This window comes from Arvicanthis niloticus, chromosome 2 (assembly GCF_011762505.2).
Source record: "Arvicanthis niloticus isolate mArvNil1 chromosome 2, mArvNil1.pat.X, whole genome shotgun sequence".
NCBI classification, from domain to species: Eukaryota; Metazoa; Chordata; class Mammalia; order Rodentia; family Muridae; genus Arvicanthis; species Arvicanthis niloticus.
In genome coordinates this window covers 67,504,287-67,519,566 of record NC_047659.1, presented here as the reverse complement: position 1 = coordinate 67,519,566, position 15,280 = coordinate 67,504,287, and the positions used below count along the sequence as shown (strand labels likewise).

General features: G+C 44.2%; 1 protein-coding gene across 4 annotated transcripts in view; it reads left to right on the top strand.

Moving 5' to 3' along the window:
* Positions 1–15,280, top strand: part of Alkbh3 (alkB homolog 3, alpha-ketoglutarate dependent dioxygenase) — a 32,437-nt gene that overhangs the window by 9,317 nt on the left and 7,840 nt on the right. For all 4 annotated transcript variants that reach the window (XM_034496236.1, XM_076929321.1, XM_034496235.2 and 1 more), the window contains 2 exons: positions 297–385; positions 5,228–5,437. In XM_034496236.1, the coding sequence (XP_034352127.1) occupies positions 297–385; positions 5,228–5,437 (299 nt within the window). The remainder of the gene's footprint in view (positions 1–296; positions 386–5,227; positions 5,438–15,280) is intronic.

Here is a 15,280-nt window from a genome sequence, read left to right as displayed (position 1 = left end):
CTGTATTCTGCTTTTTGAGACTTTTTGGGTTTTACCATGAGTGAAAAAAACAGATGGAACTCATTCCCTCCTCAGAGCCTCTGCCTAGGCTGTCCCTGCCAACATGCCTTATTTCCTGTGTAGCCCTTCCAGTTCTACTAACCACCTCCCATTTCCTGTCTGAGGGAGGGACTTGGGTCATCCTCCTCTCCTTTTGTTCCCCATGCTCCTCTCAGAGTGCAGGCACACAATGGCTGGCAGCAGGCGCACCTCCACCAGCAGCAACTGTCTCAAGAGCCCTGTATTTTCTTTCTCAGATATAACTTATCCGCAACCAAGACTTACAGCATGGTATGGAGAGCTTCCTTACACTTACTCAAGAATCACTATGGAACCAAATCCTCAAGTATGTTGCAATGGCATCACTGGTGTGGCTTTCTAGTCTCAGTGTCCAGTACTAGAAGAAATTCCTCATGGAGGCACATGATAGTTCTCGCTTCAGAAAATCCTCTGGGCTTGAAAACCTGCTTCTGGTCCTCTCTGTGCCCATGATTTATAGATGGGCTCAGAGGATGGGAGGAAACTGAAACAGTGGATTGGGCCTGGAGTCTCGGGTCCCAGGGGAATGAGCTATTTCTTCCCGACCCCTCCTCCATGAGCACTGCTGTGCTTAGCTGTAAGCACATTCCTATGGCTGCAGTGAGGGTAGAGAGCCTTCCCACTTCTCAGCTCTGCTCTTACTTGTGAAGGATCGGGGTTTGTTAGCTTTATATTTGTTCTGTGGGTACAGTTTCCAGACTTCCAACTTCTTGCCAATTGGGCATGTTTCTGCTGATGCCTTTGTTTTTGAAGATTTCTATGACAGCTGAGCAGAGTAGTACATGCCTGTAACCCTGCAACTCAGGAAGCTAAGGCAGTGGGGATCATAAGTTCAAGGCCAGACTGAACGGCACAGTAAAACCCTAGCTCTAAAAGAAAAAAAAAAAAAAAAACTGTGTAGACAAAGATATGTTAGTATATAAATAAGCTTGTCCAAAGGCTAGACTTAAGGTCCAAGAAATAGCTCCCTGTTTAGTTCTTGGACACTTGCCTTTGACAAAAATGTCATGCTTTATTGTAAAAGACTTTGAAGAAATGGAGTTTTGCTTATTCATTTGGACTCAGAAATGTGGCATGTTTGAGAGTCCTAGCAACATGTAAGTACAAAACCCCTGTGTGCTGAGGTACCCAGGGACAGGACCTAGGAGGACAGGGCAGGCTGTCACAGAAAGAGCCTACTGCTTTAAAGGGCTGTACTCCTAGAGCTGGGCGAAGCCTCAGAAGTGGAAACCCCTTTTCTCTGAAGTAGATTTGGAGACTCAGGGAACAGAAGCTGCTCCTGCTCTGTCACAGCCATTTACCTGCTCGTCTGTGGCCGCAGCAGTGGCGCTGGGGGCTGAGCAGGCTGTGATGAGGTCCTTTTTCATTTCCTTCCAGCTTATCTTTCACTCATCTTTCTCAGTCAGACATTGCCGTGTGTCTGTTGGAGACAGTTTTTGGGCTTAAGAAGCCATTTTTATACTACACAGAAACCATGCAGCCTTGCTCAATACTGTCTTTCATTTTTGAGGCATGTTTGTTTTAAACAGTATTCAAAAGAATTTTTTTTAAAGACAAGCCGTTTCAATTCTTATTGAAATTATAGTGTCAGCACTTAGAAAGAGGTAAGAGGGCTCTAGGTTTGAAATAGTTAGACTCTTCCCTAGAAAAACAGAATTGGCTTGGTGATGTGGCTTAGTTGAACAGTGCTCACTTCGTGTGCACAAGACCCTGGGTTTTGTTCCTAACACCATAAAACATAAACCAACCAACCAAAACAAAATCCCCTAAAATGAATAAAACTTAAAAAATTACCCATGTATGTTTTTCTTAACTGTATATCATTAACAAATCTTAGTATCAGTAAATAGTCTGTATCAATTTAATACCTGTATAATATTCCATAGTCTTTGAGTACAAGCCGCTTGCTGGATATTTAAATTGTCAACATAAGGATAGAGAGATTGCTCAGCCAGTGAGTGCTTGGTGCACAAACAGGATCCTCATGAGCTTGAGACCCCAACCCCACAAACCCAGGTCAAACAGGATAAGGGTACATATTTGGAATCCCAGTGCTGAGAACTTGGTCAGTTAATCTAGCCTACTTGGTGAAGTCCAGGCAAGTGAACAATCCTGTGTCAAAAATAAATAAATAATAACAAAAAAAGAACCAGACTGGACCTCTGGGATGACAAAAAATTGTCTTCTGGTCTCCAAGCATGTTCATGTGTAAACACATTCACATATACATATACATATACATATACATATACATATACATATACAAAAGATTCTCAAATTACAATTCCTATTATGGAATTGTATGTGTTTATTGCTTGTGTGTGTGTGTGTGTGTGTGTGTGTGTGTGTATTTTATTTTAAGATGGCCTTGTTAGATAGGCTGGCACCAAATCTCTATAGCTGAAGATGGCTTCAAACTCAAAATCCTATTTCCCTGGCTGTCCCCAGTGGGTTACAGCATGGCCCACAATGCCCAGCTTTAGTTGTAGGTTTTGAAGCTGGTTTGTCTTTGTACAAACTGATGATAATGGACCCCATGTATAAAATACATTAAAACTTAGTTGTCTGCAAGTCCCACCAACATGACCACTTTCTGTAGACCCAGCCCCACCTCTGTGGCACTGAGGCCACTCTTAACACTGAAGCCTGTTTTGTGACTTCTCTGTTCTCACATATTCCCTCAGATGTCTTTTAAGGATAGAGTGCCTTCACTGAACAGCAGGATGACGCCGAATTCTAATTTAAACATTCGCTCTAAAGGATCTCTATTTAGAGAATTGGTTAAAGAGTCTAAATTAATCCTCCATTACCCACTCCATATCTCCCTTTCTCTATACTTCACTCCCAAAAATAGCCAAGAAAAAAACATATACCCACTTAGAAACATAATGCAAACTTGATGTTGTCACAGTGCTGAATCCCAGCCGAGTCCAGCAAGTGCTAATGAGATTCTCAGTCCCATTCTGGAAAAGTCATCTTCTCTGCATTCTTGTTTTCTTAAATTAAGTGTGTAATTCTAGCATTTGATGTATCTCCATGAAGGTAGATTACAGCTGGAGGTGAGCAGGAAGCATAGCTTGCCCATGCGGTGGCTGGGATTTCACTTTGAATTTGTTCTCTTGAACCAGGGCCAACTTAATAACATTTTTGTTTGTTTCGTTTTATTGACCTGTTCCGTTTCTTTTCTGAGTCCTCTGCATAGTAAATGTGATGCTGATAACCACAAAGAGACCCAGCTTTCGTTCTGGCTTCACATTGCAGGAAAGCTGTGCTGCTCCAGTGCTTCTGTGGCAGAAACGGGGCTGGGCTCAGTACTGCACTGTCCTTTCTGAGCACCCATCCTGTCTCTATCAGGTGGAACACAGCAGTACTTCTTAAGGACAACCCATGGGTCCAGGAGGCCTTTGTAGGAACTGTGTGTATGTTTCCACTGCTGTGCCAAGAGTGTGTGTTGATAGCTGTGTGGCATCTGTTCTGATGCTACAGAGCTTTAATGGGTGAATGGGAAGCACTTCAGCATCATGAATCAAACTGCCAGAGGTCTTGGTGCTTCTCACCACTGAACATTCCCACCTAGAGTGTGCAAAATGAGGAGTTTAGCACCCATGAGATGGTTCAATAGGTAAAAGCACTTGTCCCCAAGCTTGATGGTCTGAGGTCAATCCTAAGAACCCATGTTGTGGAAGGAAGAACTGACTCCTGGAAATTAATCCTGTGATCTCTGACTTCTGTTGGTTTAAATGTAAAAGATCAGGAAAAGTTTAAGATAGCATCAAATTCTGGATTGGGACTACCTCAAGAATCAGCACAGGCTGAGCTTGGGACACAGTCACAGAACCTGCTGTCCATCCGACAGGGCTATGCACAGAGTTTAGCAGAGTAAATGCAGAAGCAGAAGAGCATGTTGTGGAGGCGGACAGTGTGGAGTTTGTAAAACGGGGCCACTCTCATCCCAGTTTTGTATTGAACATACAAAGTTACACAGAGTGGTTGTTGCATTTTGAATGAATTACCAAAGGTGTGTTTATTTATCCCGACACAGGATCTTGCTACATAGTCCAGGCTGGTCTTGAACTTTCTGTCCTCCTGCCTCAGCCTCCCTGGCATTATAGCATGTACCACCTCTCACTTCAGCTTTAATATAGTAAATATCAATAGCCATAACCTAGAAGAGCAAAGGTTCAAACCAGGCATGCTGGTGCACACCTTTAATCTTAGCACCGGAGAGGAAGAGGCAGGCAGATCTCTGTGAGTTCAAGGCCAGCCTGGCGCACATAACAAGTTCTAGGCTAACCAGGACTATATAGTAAGACCCTGATTCAAACAACAACAGTAAAATTCAATGAAGGTTTTTTGATAGTATAAAGTGAGAGCCACTGTTCTAGAGAGCATGGCAGGCTCTTACTGTTAGTAATCAGAATTGTAGTGAGACAGCACACAACCTAATGTTCCTGTATTCATGGCTGCACAGTATAAACCATGTCTAAACTGGGTGTGGACAGCAAGCAGTGCTGTGCAGTATGACTAAGTTCATGATCTTATAGCTCTAAGACTGGGTCCTGTTCTATAGAAAAGAAAAGAACACGTGTTCATTGACATATCATAGACCAGGATACCTACAAACTTGCCTCGGCCTCCCAAGTGCTGGGATTACTGGCACGCACCACTATATCAGGCTTTGGGTTCTATTTTTATGAAGTTAGCTACTCTAAATATTAACTATTTCTTAAGAAAGCAGTTGTGTTGTTTAGAATAAATACGAACAGAATGAATGGAAGGCACCCAGTTGAGAGTTCTCTTGTTGTTCATTTGAGCCTGGTTGTGTGGACCTGTGAGCTACGGCAGCCCCACTGCCCCCCTTAGTGTAGCACTAACATTCCAGAACCACCCTGAACATACTGGCATTGGCTTCTTTGTGAAGACATGCACTGCAAGAGAAGCAGGAGATGGTGGACAGCTCAGCCTTCAGACTTGCTTCAGCATATAGCGGGAGGAGACAAAACTATTCCTCTGTCTTCTGTTTATTGCATTGCCCTCTCAGAACTCCACTGATTTCCTATTTCTTTCTGTTTGTTTTTTTTTTTTTTTTTTTTTTTTTTTCATGGCTCCCCATTGTGTCTTGTATTCCTGTTCCTGTTCTTGCTGGCAGTGGCTCCCTGTGCTGTGGGCTCTGAAGAGCCGCATTGAGGAAAACACCGGCCACACCTTCAACTCCTTGCTATGTAATTTTTACCGGGATGAGAAGGACAATGTGGACTGGCACAGCGACGATGAACCCTCCCTGGGGAGCTGCCCCGTCATTGCTTCACTCAGTTTTGGTGCCACTCGGACTTTTGAGATGAGGAAGAAACCCCCACCTGTAAGTATTCTCTGCCCTCAATCCATGCTTTCCCTTACCTCCTAATTGGTGAGTATAGGTCTCCTGAAAGCTGCTGCTTCCAGGATTAGCTGGTGGCAGTGCTTCCTTCATAGAAACATGGCCTGCAAAGTGCCACTCATACATTTGCTTATTCAACAGGAATTTCTGCCCTATCAGGTCCTGTGGACCTGTTACCACTGACAGAAAGGACAGACAGCCTTACCCTATGCAAGGCATTTATTAGAGCGAGCATTTAAGTGGCTGCTACTGTGACTCAGGCTGTGACTGAAGAGTTACAGAAAGTGGTGGGAGCAAGAAGGGAGAATCCAGAAACTCAGGAAGATGTCCCTGAAGTGGCTGTCATTTCCTGTGCACCTGTGTGGCATGCCACTGTCCTATGAGGAAGTATCATATAGATCCTTGTTCCCGTATTAGTTGCCTTCTGAAAGGTGCATGAGCCTGTGACTTCTTGAGGGAGAGGAGGCTCAAACCAGACCATCAGGCAATAGTGTGTCTAAGTTGAAATTGGAAAGTAGTGGTGACTAAACTGACTTGAATTTCAGTTTTTAACTCTGGTTCTCATTTAGATTACATTGGATTTGACACCCAAATCTAGCCCTAATGTTTTGAATCAAAAGTGAACCTTAGAACAAAGATGGAAAGCTGGAAGAAATTCCAAGAGAGGAAACTCACTAAGTCATCCTGATTTCAGAGTTCCTGGTTATTCAGCCTGCATCATTAAACCAGGCCCTAGCAAGTGTGGAAGGCCAGCAGGCTGTGTTTTGATTATGACCTAATTCAGGCCTCCTACCTGTCTCTTCTGCATCAGGTACTTGCATAAGAATGCAGTTAACAGGCCAATGCAGGCTGCTTTCCTGCAGTGCCCTTGGGTCTCCATGCGTGCTGCTTTATAGCACATCAACTTATTTGGCACATATGACATCGAGCTCCATTTCTTGGTGTAATTTCCATTTTTAAGTTTGCTTTGCTTTTGTTTCCACTTAAACTTTGCTTGTTGATGGTAGAGCCTTGTTAGTCACCAGTATAAGAACCTGACCACATTCTAGGAGTTTTTGGGGGGACTAGAGAGTTGGAATTGAGCACCAGACTGCCTGGCCTTTGTTGGGGTCTTTTAGGCATGATATACTCCTATGCATGGATAGAAGTACTTGGATCCCATACCGCATGTCTGAAGAGATGTTCTTGTCTTTGTAAGACTCCTATACTTCAGATAGCAGAGGAACACTGTGTGCCTGATGTTTTTTCAGACACTGTTCTCAAGCAGACAGATGGAACATCAGCTCTTTTCCAGGCTAGTCCTGGGGTTGTAGAGTAAGCAAGTAAGTAGGTTAGGTTTGCCTGTGAGTAAGCAAGATCCGGCTCCTCCAGCTCCAGTCAGTACCTAAGTTTTGATATCACCGTCTCTTGGTTCTTCATAGTTATTTGCTTTGTTGCCAAATGTTTAAGTCTTCAGTGACCATTTTACCCACACACATGCAGCACCACCCCCTTGTGAAAGAAAAAGTAGGGGCCTATTTATAGATGGGGACTTAAGAATTCCCAAAGTATGCTCTCTGGGCAGTTCCAATGTACATCCAGTTCCCGACTGCTAAACATGAGTCCTGTTAGTGTCCAGAAACACTCCTTCCTGTCTTCCCTCCCAGCACGGAAGCCTTCATCCCCTCTTAGAAAGACCTGTCTCAGGAACTGGGGATATAGCCCAGTGGTAGAGTGCATATGCAAGGCCCTGGGTTCTAAGAGCACCACAGCCAAACCAAACCAAAGCCCAACACATGATGAGCAGGAAGGATTTATTGGTAGTAACTTGTTATGTTGTAAGCTGGTGTGTGGTCAGCAGACAGCACATACGCATTGTTTCTGGGTGTGAGCATGTGGAGCGCATCTCTGTTTGAGACACAAACTGCCCACATTGAGGTTGTCTCTTCCTAGGCTTCCTGAAATCTGTTTTTCAGGAACCTGGGAAAGTATAGGTCATGGAGTAGTGAAAGAGGTCAGGTCCCCTCAATGTCCCTGGACTACAACTGTGCCAGCTGTGTTAATGGAACATAATACATCTCATAAGTGAGAAAATTTATCTGCAGTCTTGAAGTAAAGTTGGCTGCGGAAATGAGTTTGGGAAGAAACATAAACAGGCAGTACCCCAGGTTACTGGCTCTAGTCAGTTTTGGCTTCTGGCTCATTTTAACTGATTGAATTTGGCACCGTTCTTGTGCATATTCTCTATTTTGACTTTTGTTTAAGATGGAGAAACTGAATGTTATTGTGTTTGAGATTATAATCACACATTGGTGATTATAGCTTAAAAGTTCCACTCTGGAGTAAACACAGCACATGTTTAAACTTTTGAGGACTCACTCAGGCTTCATTAACAGATTCCAAAACTCTGGAGCCCCATAAATGTAACCAAATGCAGAAGCTTTCTTTGAGTCGACAGCCGTGGAAATATTTCTCAGGGTAGACATTTTATTGCAAATGAGCCCTTTCCCAAAGGATTCAAGGGAACTTGCTTTGCAAAACTTTGTCTCCTTTTCTATCTAGATTCAGGTACTAGCTCAGAGAGTAAGCCTCATGACTCCTAACCCAAAGTGAAATTGTACACTAAATAGATAAGTCACTCCTCTGTATGGGCCTTGGAGGACTGACTCTCTGAATGTCACTACTGGTTGTAGTTTTCCTGACTGCCAGCAAGGCAGGTGAGTCAGTTAGTGGCTGTAGGAGGGAGTCTCCCACACTGTATCTTCTTTGTTCTGTCGGTTGAGAGGCTATCACCTGCCTGACCAAGTTGGTTTCTTATCTGAAGCAGATGAAGGGCAAGAGATTTCCTGTATTTCACATAGGTGTAGAATTTTGAGACAAGCCTTTCAAAGACTTTTTGTTTGTTTTTTCAGATAGGATCTCATGTCACAGAGGCTGGCCTTGAACTTTTGATTCTCCTGCCTCTATTTCATCAGTGCTGGAAATGCATTCACCACCATTCTCTTACTTGGCAAGAGAAATAGTCTTGTTTGTTATTTTTTTTTTTTTTAATAAACAAATTCAGACTCTTCCACCCCTGTAGCAGCTGCTTGCTTTGCAGTCTGGCACCTCTGTCAGTCTGGCTGCTGATCTTTTGAAAGCTGCCCCATGTTCTACACACTTTTTCAGTCTCCCCATGCTGAGATGATAGGTGGTCTGTCCACCCTCTGATTGGTGGAGCTGTCAGGATTAACTGTGGAATGTTAAGGTGCCCATCCTTCCTACACTGCTATCTGCTCAAAGCCTGTTGAGTCTCATTTATTTTGATTGTAAACTACTATTTCCTCTAGTGACAGTAAGGTACTAGGGGCACGGTAGACTTCTTTCTTTGGTCTTGTTTTGTACCTGATCCCTTCTTTTGTAAGTCAAATCAGACTGGCCAGTGCCAGTCTGTCCTGTCCTAAGACAAAGGAAAGCTTACCAAATACTGGTCTACAGATCTTTGTACCCTGTCAGAGTGGGTTCCTGAAAGCTTTTCTGTACTTCTTATCCCAAGCCCAGTTGTACTTTCCAAACTACATCGTGTCCCTGTTTGCAAAGATTAGCCTGGTTCTTTCCCCCATCTAACACTAATTCTATACAGACTAGAAAAGGAACTACAAAAGCTGCTTGGCAGGCTGCTATTTCTCTGTCGGTTACCATGGAAACAGTGATGGCTGGGGGGTTATTAGATAATAGCAGGAAGTTTGTGATGCACTGGAGGGTTAGATGCCAAAAGCCTTGTTTTTGTAGCAAATTACCTTGGATGAGCTCTTTTCCTGATCAGCTGCATCGTGCCTGGGGGGGCGGGGGGGGCGCTTCTCTCCACTCCCAGATAATTGAGTTGCGGAAAAAGGGGCTTCTCTCTGAGCTGTTTCTTTCCCCAGCACCTTATGAAGGGAGTGGCAGTAAAAGCAAGACTAATGGTTGAGTCTCTGAGAACACACTGCTAAATGATTTGTTATACACTTCTGAGAATGCTAGAGTATTAAAAAGTCAGCCTGATCATAAATATTGGTCCTCCTCCCTGGCTCCGGAGTTTAGAAAGAAGGAAGATATTTGAGATCTAAAGTATTATGGTACTGAATGGAAACAGGACGACAGGACAGATCTGTAGCGTTCAAAATTAGGGCCAAACCTTCCACCTCAAGCAGAGGCCTCCTCTGTGACAGTTTTCATGTCATCCATCCTCAGGCTAACAGCCTCCAGAGATTACAGTGGACCACTGTCTAGGCTCCCTCCTTTTCCTTACTCCTTACACCATCTGATCGAAGCATCTGGCCTGAGAGTTTACAAGAAACACTTGAAAGGAGTTCTGATAACCGTGGTTTTCTCAAACACCCTCCAGTGAAAGGTGAAGATCAGCCTTGCTTCCTGTTTCTGCCCCTGGGCTGGAAAACAGCACTTACCTGTACACTTTATGCTTACTCTTTTCTCATAAAGGGAAATGGTTGTTGGTTAGTGACTTCAAGGGAACATGGAAATGCTTTCCCAAGAACATAGTTGGAGTAATCAGTGGATTCAAGCTGTTGTAAATGGTCTGTTGGTGGCTTAATCAAGAGCTGAGAAAGGAAGTAAACCGTGGTAAGAATGTAGTAGAAGCTAGGGAACGGGGGCAGCCACTGGGTCAGAGACAGTGAGGGATCTGAACTCCTTGGAGGGTGGGTGAGTGTGTGAATGAGGAGGGGTGAACATCACAGGAGTGGTGAGTAAATAAAGATCCACAGCTAGACTAGAAACCTCCGGAGAGTAGGAACTGTCATTTGCTTTCTTGCTACCTCATTCCAGTCAGAATCAGTGCCCTGAAATGTTCAGGAAATAATTACTTCCCAAGTTTTTCTTCGCTTGTTTAGAAAGAATGTCATTGTGTAGCCCAGGTTGACCTGGAATTTAGGATCCTCCTGCCTCAGTTTCTGTATATTTGATTATGGGTACGCCACCATGCCCAGTGAGGTTCCTGGAATTTAGAGTTTTCTTTTCATTCACACCTATATGAGGGAGTGTATGTGTGCGTGTGTGTGTGCGTGTGCGTGTGCGTGTGTGTGTGTGTGTATGTGTATAATATGTGTATGTGTCAGAGCATGTATGTTGCCACTTAACACACATGGAGATCAGAGGTCAACTTATAGGAGTTTGTTGGTTCTCTCCTGGGGATCATACTCAGGTCATCAGGCTGGATGACAGGAGCCTTTACCTGCTGAGCCAACCCTAGGTTTAGTTGGTTTGTTTCGTTTTTATTTAATATTAGGGAAGAGTATTATGTATGTGTGTGGAAATCAGAAGGTGACTCTGGATGACCTCTTTGATTTTGGATGCAAGTATATTATCGACTGAGCCATCTCCTCTCTACTTCTGGATTTAAAACCACATTTTCCAAAATAATTTCTTGTATTTCTGTGTATGCTACTGCTGATTATGGGGATTGCTGGCAAACTTGACCTTCAAACCTTATGAGAGCAGTAGAATTTTTCCTATCCTTTACTTTACTCTAAGACCTGTTCCTGGGGGTCTGGTGATTCTGTCATCTCTTTTGGAGGATGGCTAGATAGCTCAGGCAGAAAAGGACTATGTATTTTGAAGAGGTAAGAGGTCCCATCCTGGGGCTCAGTGAGCCAGCAGGAGGAGCATAGCAAGAAGAGCAGGCAAAGAGATGGGAAGATGGGCAAAGCTAGATCCTGCAGACATTTGAGAATTTCAAAGAGGAGAGTTTCAGAATGTGATGAAGCACTGAATGTGTGGTGCAGAAGAGCTTGGCCTGGATGACTCTGTAAAAGTAGTGTTGTTCCTCTGAGGAGCCTAAGCTAGAAAGAAGCAAGGGCAGAGCCAAGCACCAATGAGGGGGCCAAGAGAAAAGAAGACAGAGGAGGGCAAACTGGATCATCAGAGCTAAAGGGAGCATGGGTTTGTAAGGAGGCCTGAGAACAGGAAGTGAGAAGGATATTCTACCATCTTCCACATGAGAGGGCTCTAAGGGATGTTCAAACTTGTGGAGACAGCTAGGTTTCTCTTAGGATGAAGAGGAAGAGGGTCCCTTCAGGTTGAGGAATGCCAAAGGATGTTACGGAAGGTGCTGGAAGACTCGGGGTGTGTGTGATTAGATTAGTCTGGGAAGGAGTGCTCTGCCATTACTGGGTTACCTCTGAGGTGACTGTGGTTAGCTGGATGCCAGGTGTAACTGGATGTGCTTTCCTGGTCTTAGAGGACTGTACTGGCTGGTTTTGTTTTGTTTTGTTTTGTTTTGTTTTTTGTTTTTTTTTTGTCAAGTTAACACAAGCTAGAGTCATCAGAGAAAGGAGCCTCACTTGAGGAAATGCCCCCATGAGATCCCGCTGTTAGGCATTTCCTCATTAGTGATCAGTTAGTCCAGGCCATTGTGGGTGGTGCCATCCCTGGGCAGGCTCAGCAAGCCATGAGGAGCAAGCCAGCAAGCAGCACCCTCCATGGCCTCTGCATCATCTCCTGCCACCCAATTCCAGCCCTGCTCAAGTTCCTGTCCTGATTTTCTCCAATGATGAACTATGATCTGGAATTGTAAGCCGATGAATAAACCCTTTCCTCCCCAACTTGCTTTTGGGTCATGGAGTTTTGTCACAGCAATAGAAACCCTGACTAAGACAAGGACAAAGGGGGTTTCTGGTGCCTCACTCTTTCATGATGACATTTCCATTGGAGTACATTCCTAGGAAGTGTGTGTTACTGAAAATGGCAGCCTCATCACTAACTTCAGATTTTAAGGCTACATCCAGGGCAACTGGAATGCTTTGGCTGTGAGTGTTTAGCTGGGCTTCTGTTGCCTCAGTTCATAACTACCCACCCCATCCAGCCCCCAGGACTGTACCAGCAATCAATCTGAACAAACGCCATTAGCAAGTGCTTCCCTCTGGATTTCATTAAAATCTAGCATGTCTAATTGAGGAGAAAGGGCAGGGATCTGGCTGCTGGTGTGGGCCTCAGTGCTCCACTCTGGTGCCTGCAGAGAACTGTGCTACATCAAGGACTACCGTGACATCCAGACCTTCTGTGTGAGTCAGTGAGACACTGGTGTGTTCCCCAAGTGAGTGTGCCTGGAGTGTGTGATTGCTGGCACCCACCTGCCTTTTCTGCTTACTTTTCTCATTTACTGACCAAAACCTTTCAAACCCAATGAATGCCAAAAATCAGGGGCAAGGCAGGGAGATGGTAAAAATTCAAAGAGTCACATGTGGCCGGTGAATTTCAAATTGTTGGTTTTGAACCACTAAGCTCTGTGGTCCAAAGCTCTGCTTTTCCAGGTCTGCTTTTTGGAGCAGCTGCTTCTGTTTTTGTTTTTGTTTTTTAAAGTAGTGTGTTTCAGATTAATGCCCAGGTTGCTGTCACTTCATTGTGGGCTAAGTCAGCAGAGTAACCACAGAGATGATTCTGTGGGGTCCCAGCCCTCTGCCAAGTACTTTCCTCCTCACCACTGTGCACAAGAGTCCCACTGTATTCAGTGCTGTAGTAACCACCTCAAGCTGGAGGATCCCTGCAGGTGTGCCTGACCCTGGAGCAGTGCTGGTCCCGGATAGGTGCTAACAGGCAATACAAACACCACTGGGGGGAACCAGCTTCAAAGAGATGACATTGTTGACAAAAGGGACATTATTGGCATAGCCATGCATTAAGAGATAGGGCACAAAAGGACATGCGGCCTTAGCATGTAACTACATAGGAAGGTGCACTTACTTTTAAATACCATTACAGATGTTTAAAAAAAAAAAAAAAAGAAAAGAAAAGAAAGAAAACAGGAGGAAGAGGCAGAGGAGGAGAAGCAGCAGCTTTTAGTATACTTATTAAGCAGTTTTACCAGTTTTCTGATCCTTGGGCCAGGGAGCTAGGGAACAAACAAACAAACAAAACAATCAATCCAACAAAAAACAACCTCCATTTTATCTGTGGTCATGTTGAGAAAACTCTGCTTGCTTCTGTCAGTGTTCCAGCATTTTGGCTCTGTTCTTGGTCATGAAGCACAGATTTGGGAATGGAGGTGTAGCTCAGTGGTAGAGTACTTCAAGGCCCTGGGATTAATTCCCTAACACTGCTTCCCTCCTTGGGGGTGTGGGGAGCATAAGAGCAAGTTACAAGTGCAGCCAACCAGGGTGATGGCCCAGCAGATAAAAGCACTTTCTGACACAAACCTGACAACTTGAGTTTGGTCTCGGAAAAAAAAAAAAACAAACCAGGATGTGGTGATACACATCTGTAATCCCAGGATGCCTACAGAGATGAGGGGTAAGCTCGAATGTCAACTAACATGAAGTGAAATGGCAGAAACTAGGGACAGAGAGAGACAGAGACTGACTGCCTCCATATGGTGACCTCTGATGGCCACATGTCACAGAATAAAAGGAAGAGGGGAGGGGTGAGAAAAGAAGGAAGGAAGGAAAGAAGGGAGGGAAGGAGGGAGCGTTGGGTGGAATGAGCTGTCTACCTAGTCTCCCTTTCCTTACATCTTAGCTCCTCTTGAAACATCTGCTCTGCTCTCCCCTGTTAAGGTGGATGAATGCTGTTATTTTCACACACTGTTACTCACCAGAGCCCACCTTTGGCAGGCATGAAAACTCCATTTTTTCCCTCTTACTAGCTTCAGAAATGCTGTCTTGTCTGGATCATTCATGTACTTTTCTTGTTACTATTTATCTCCTTTGAGCTTTTCTTGACATTTAAAGATGGGTTAACTATGGATGTTAGAGCTTATCTTTGGGTCTGTTATCTTTCTCTTATTTTTCAGGAGAGCATAAACTCCTAGGTATACCACACAGGAAGGCTCCTTTCTGTCGTGTCCCTGTGTCCCCAGTGCAGAGCACTGTGCTTTGATTAAGCAGCGGTAAGAAATAGAACCTCAGAGCTCGCAGCCTCACCTGCTCTGTGGTGGATAACTTCCCAATCTCTTATCCCAGCATCTTCTATCACTTTTTTCATATTGGAGAGATGTCTGGACTTCAGAATAGCATATAGAAGTTCCAAATTCAGCTTTAAAGTTAGCCATTATTTTCTATAAAACACCACCATCACCATCCCACCACATACAAATCCATTTCTCTTGATTGTATCACTATTTTCTTGGTCAGGTTAATACATTTTCAGTTTTTGTTCCGTGGTTCTCATCAAGTCAGTGTCTAAATATCTTAATTCTTATTTTTCTTTTTGATATACTATTGCCCAAAGTTTGCTTTGTACTCTAAATTCCTCTCCTCAGCTTCTTGAACCATTAAGACTAGAGGTGCTGTATGACTGTCCTGAGCCTCTAGTTTGGGGGCCTTCCTTTCTTCCTCTTTTTTCTCCCTCCCCACACTTCTTTCCCCCTTTCTTTTTCTTTCTTTCATAAAACATAGTCTTTCTATATAGCCCAGGCGAGTTTCAAGCTGATAATCCACTTGCCTCAAGAACTTTGGCATGCATCATCCCCTGCCCTGTCTTTCGGCTAGTTCCTCACTGAGATGTATAAAGATTCCATCCATCTCAGTGACATCTTCATCCCATGGTCCTTTACCACTTACCCAAATCCAAAACCTGCCTTTTCCCTGGGTGCCGTCAGCCTCATTCTTTGCCACCCCTCTGTCCAGTGTCCAGAGTAGCTTTAGGACCAGCACTTTCTCCCCACCAACCAGATATTAACTACTACCGTGTGTCAGATACTGTGCTTAACTCTGGGGGTGGGGTGGGGGGGGTGACATTGAAGTCCCAAGAGCTATACAGTAGAAGGAGTGCGTGGATGCTATGCTATACAACAGAAGGAGTATATGGATGCTATGCTATTTAACAGAAGGAGTGCATGGATGCTATGCTATTTAATAGAAGGGGTGCATGGAT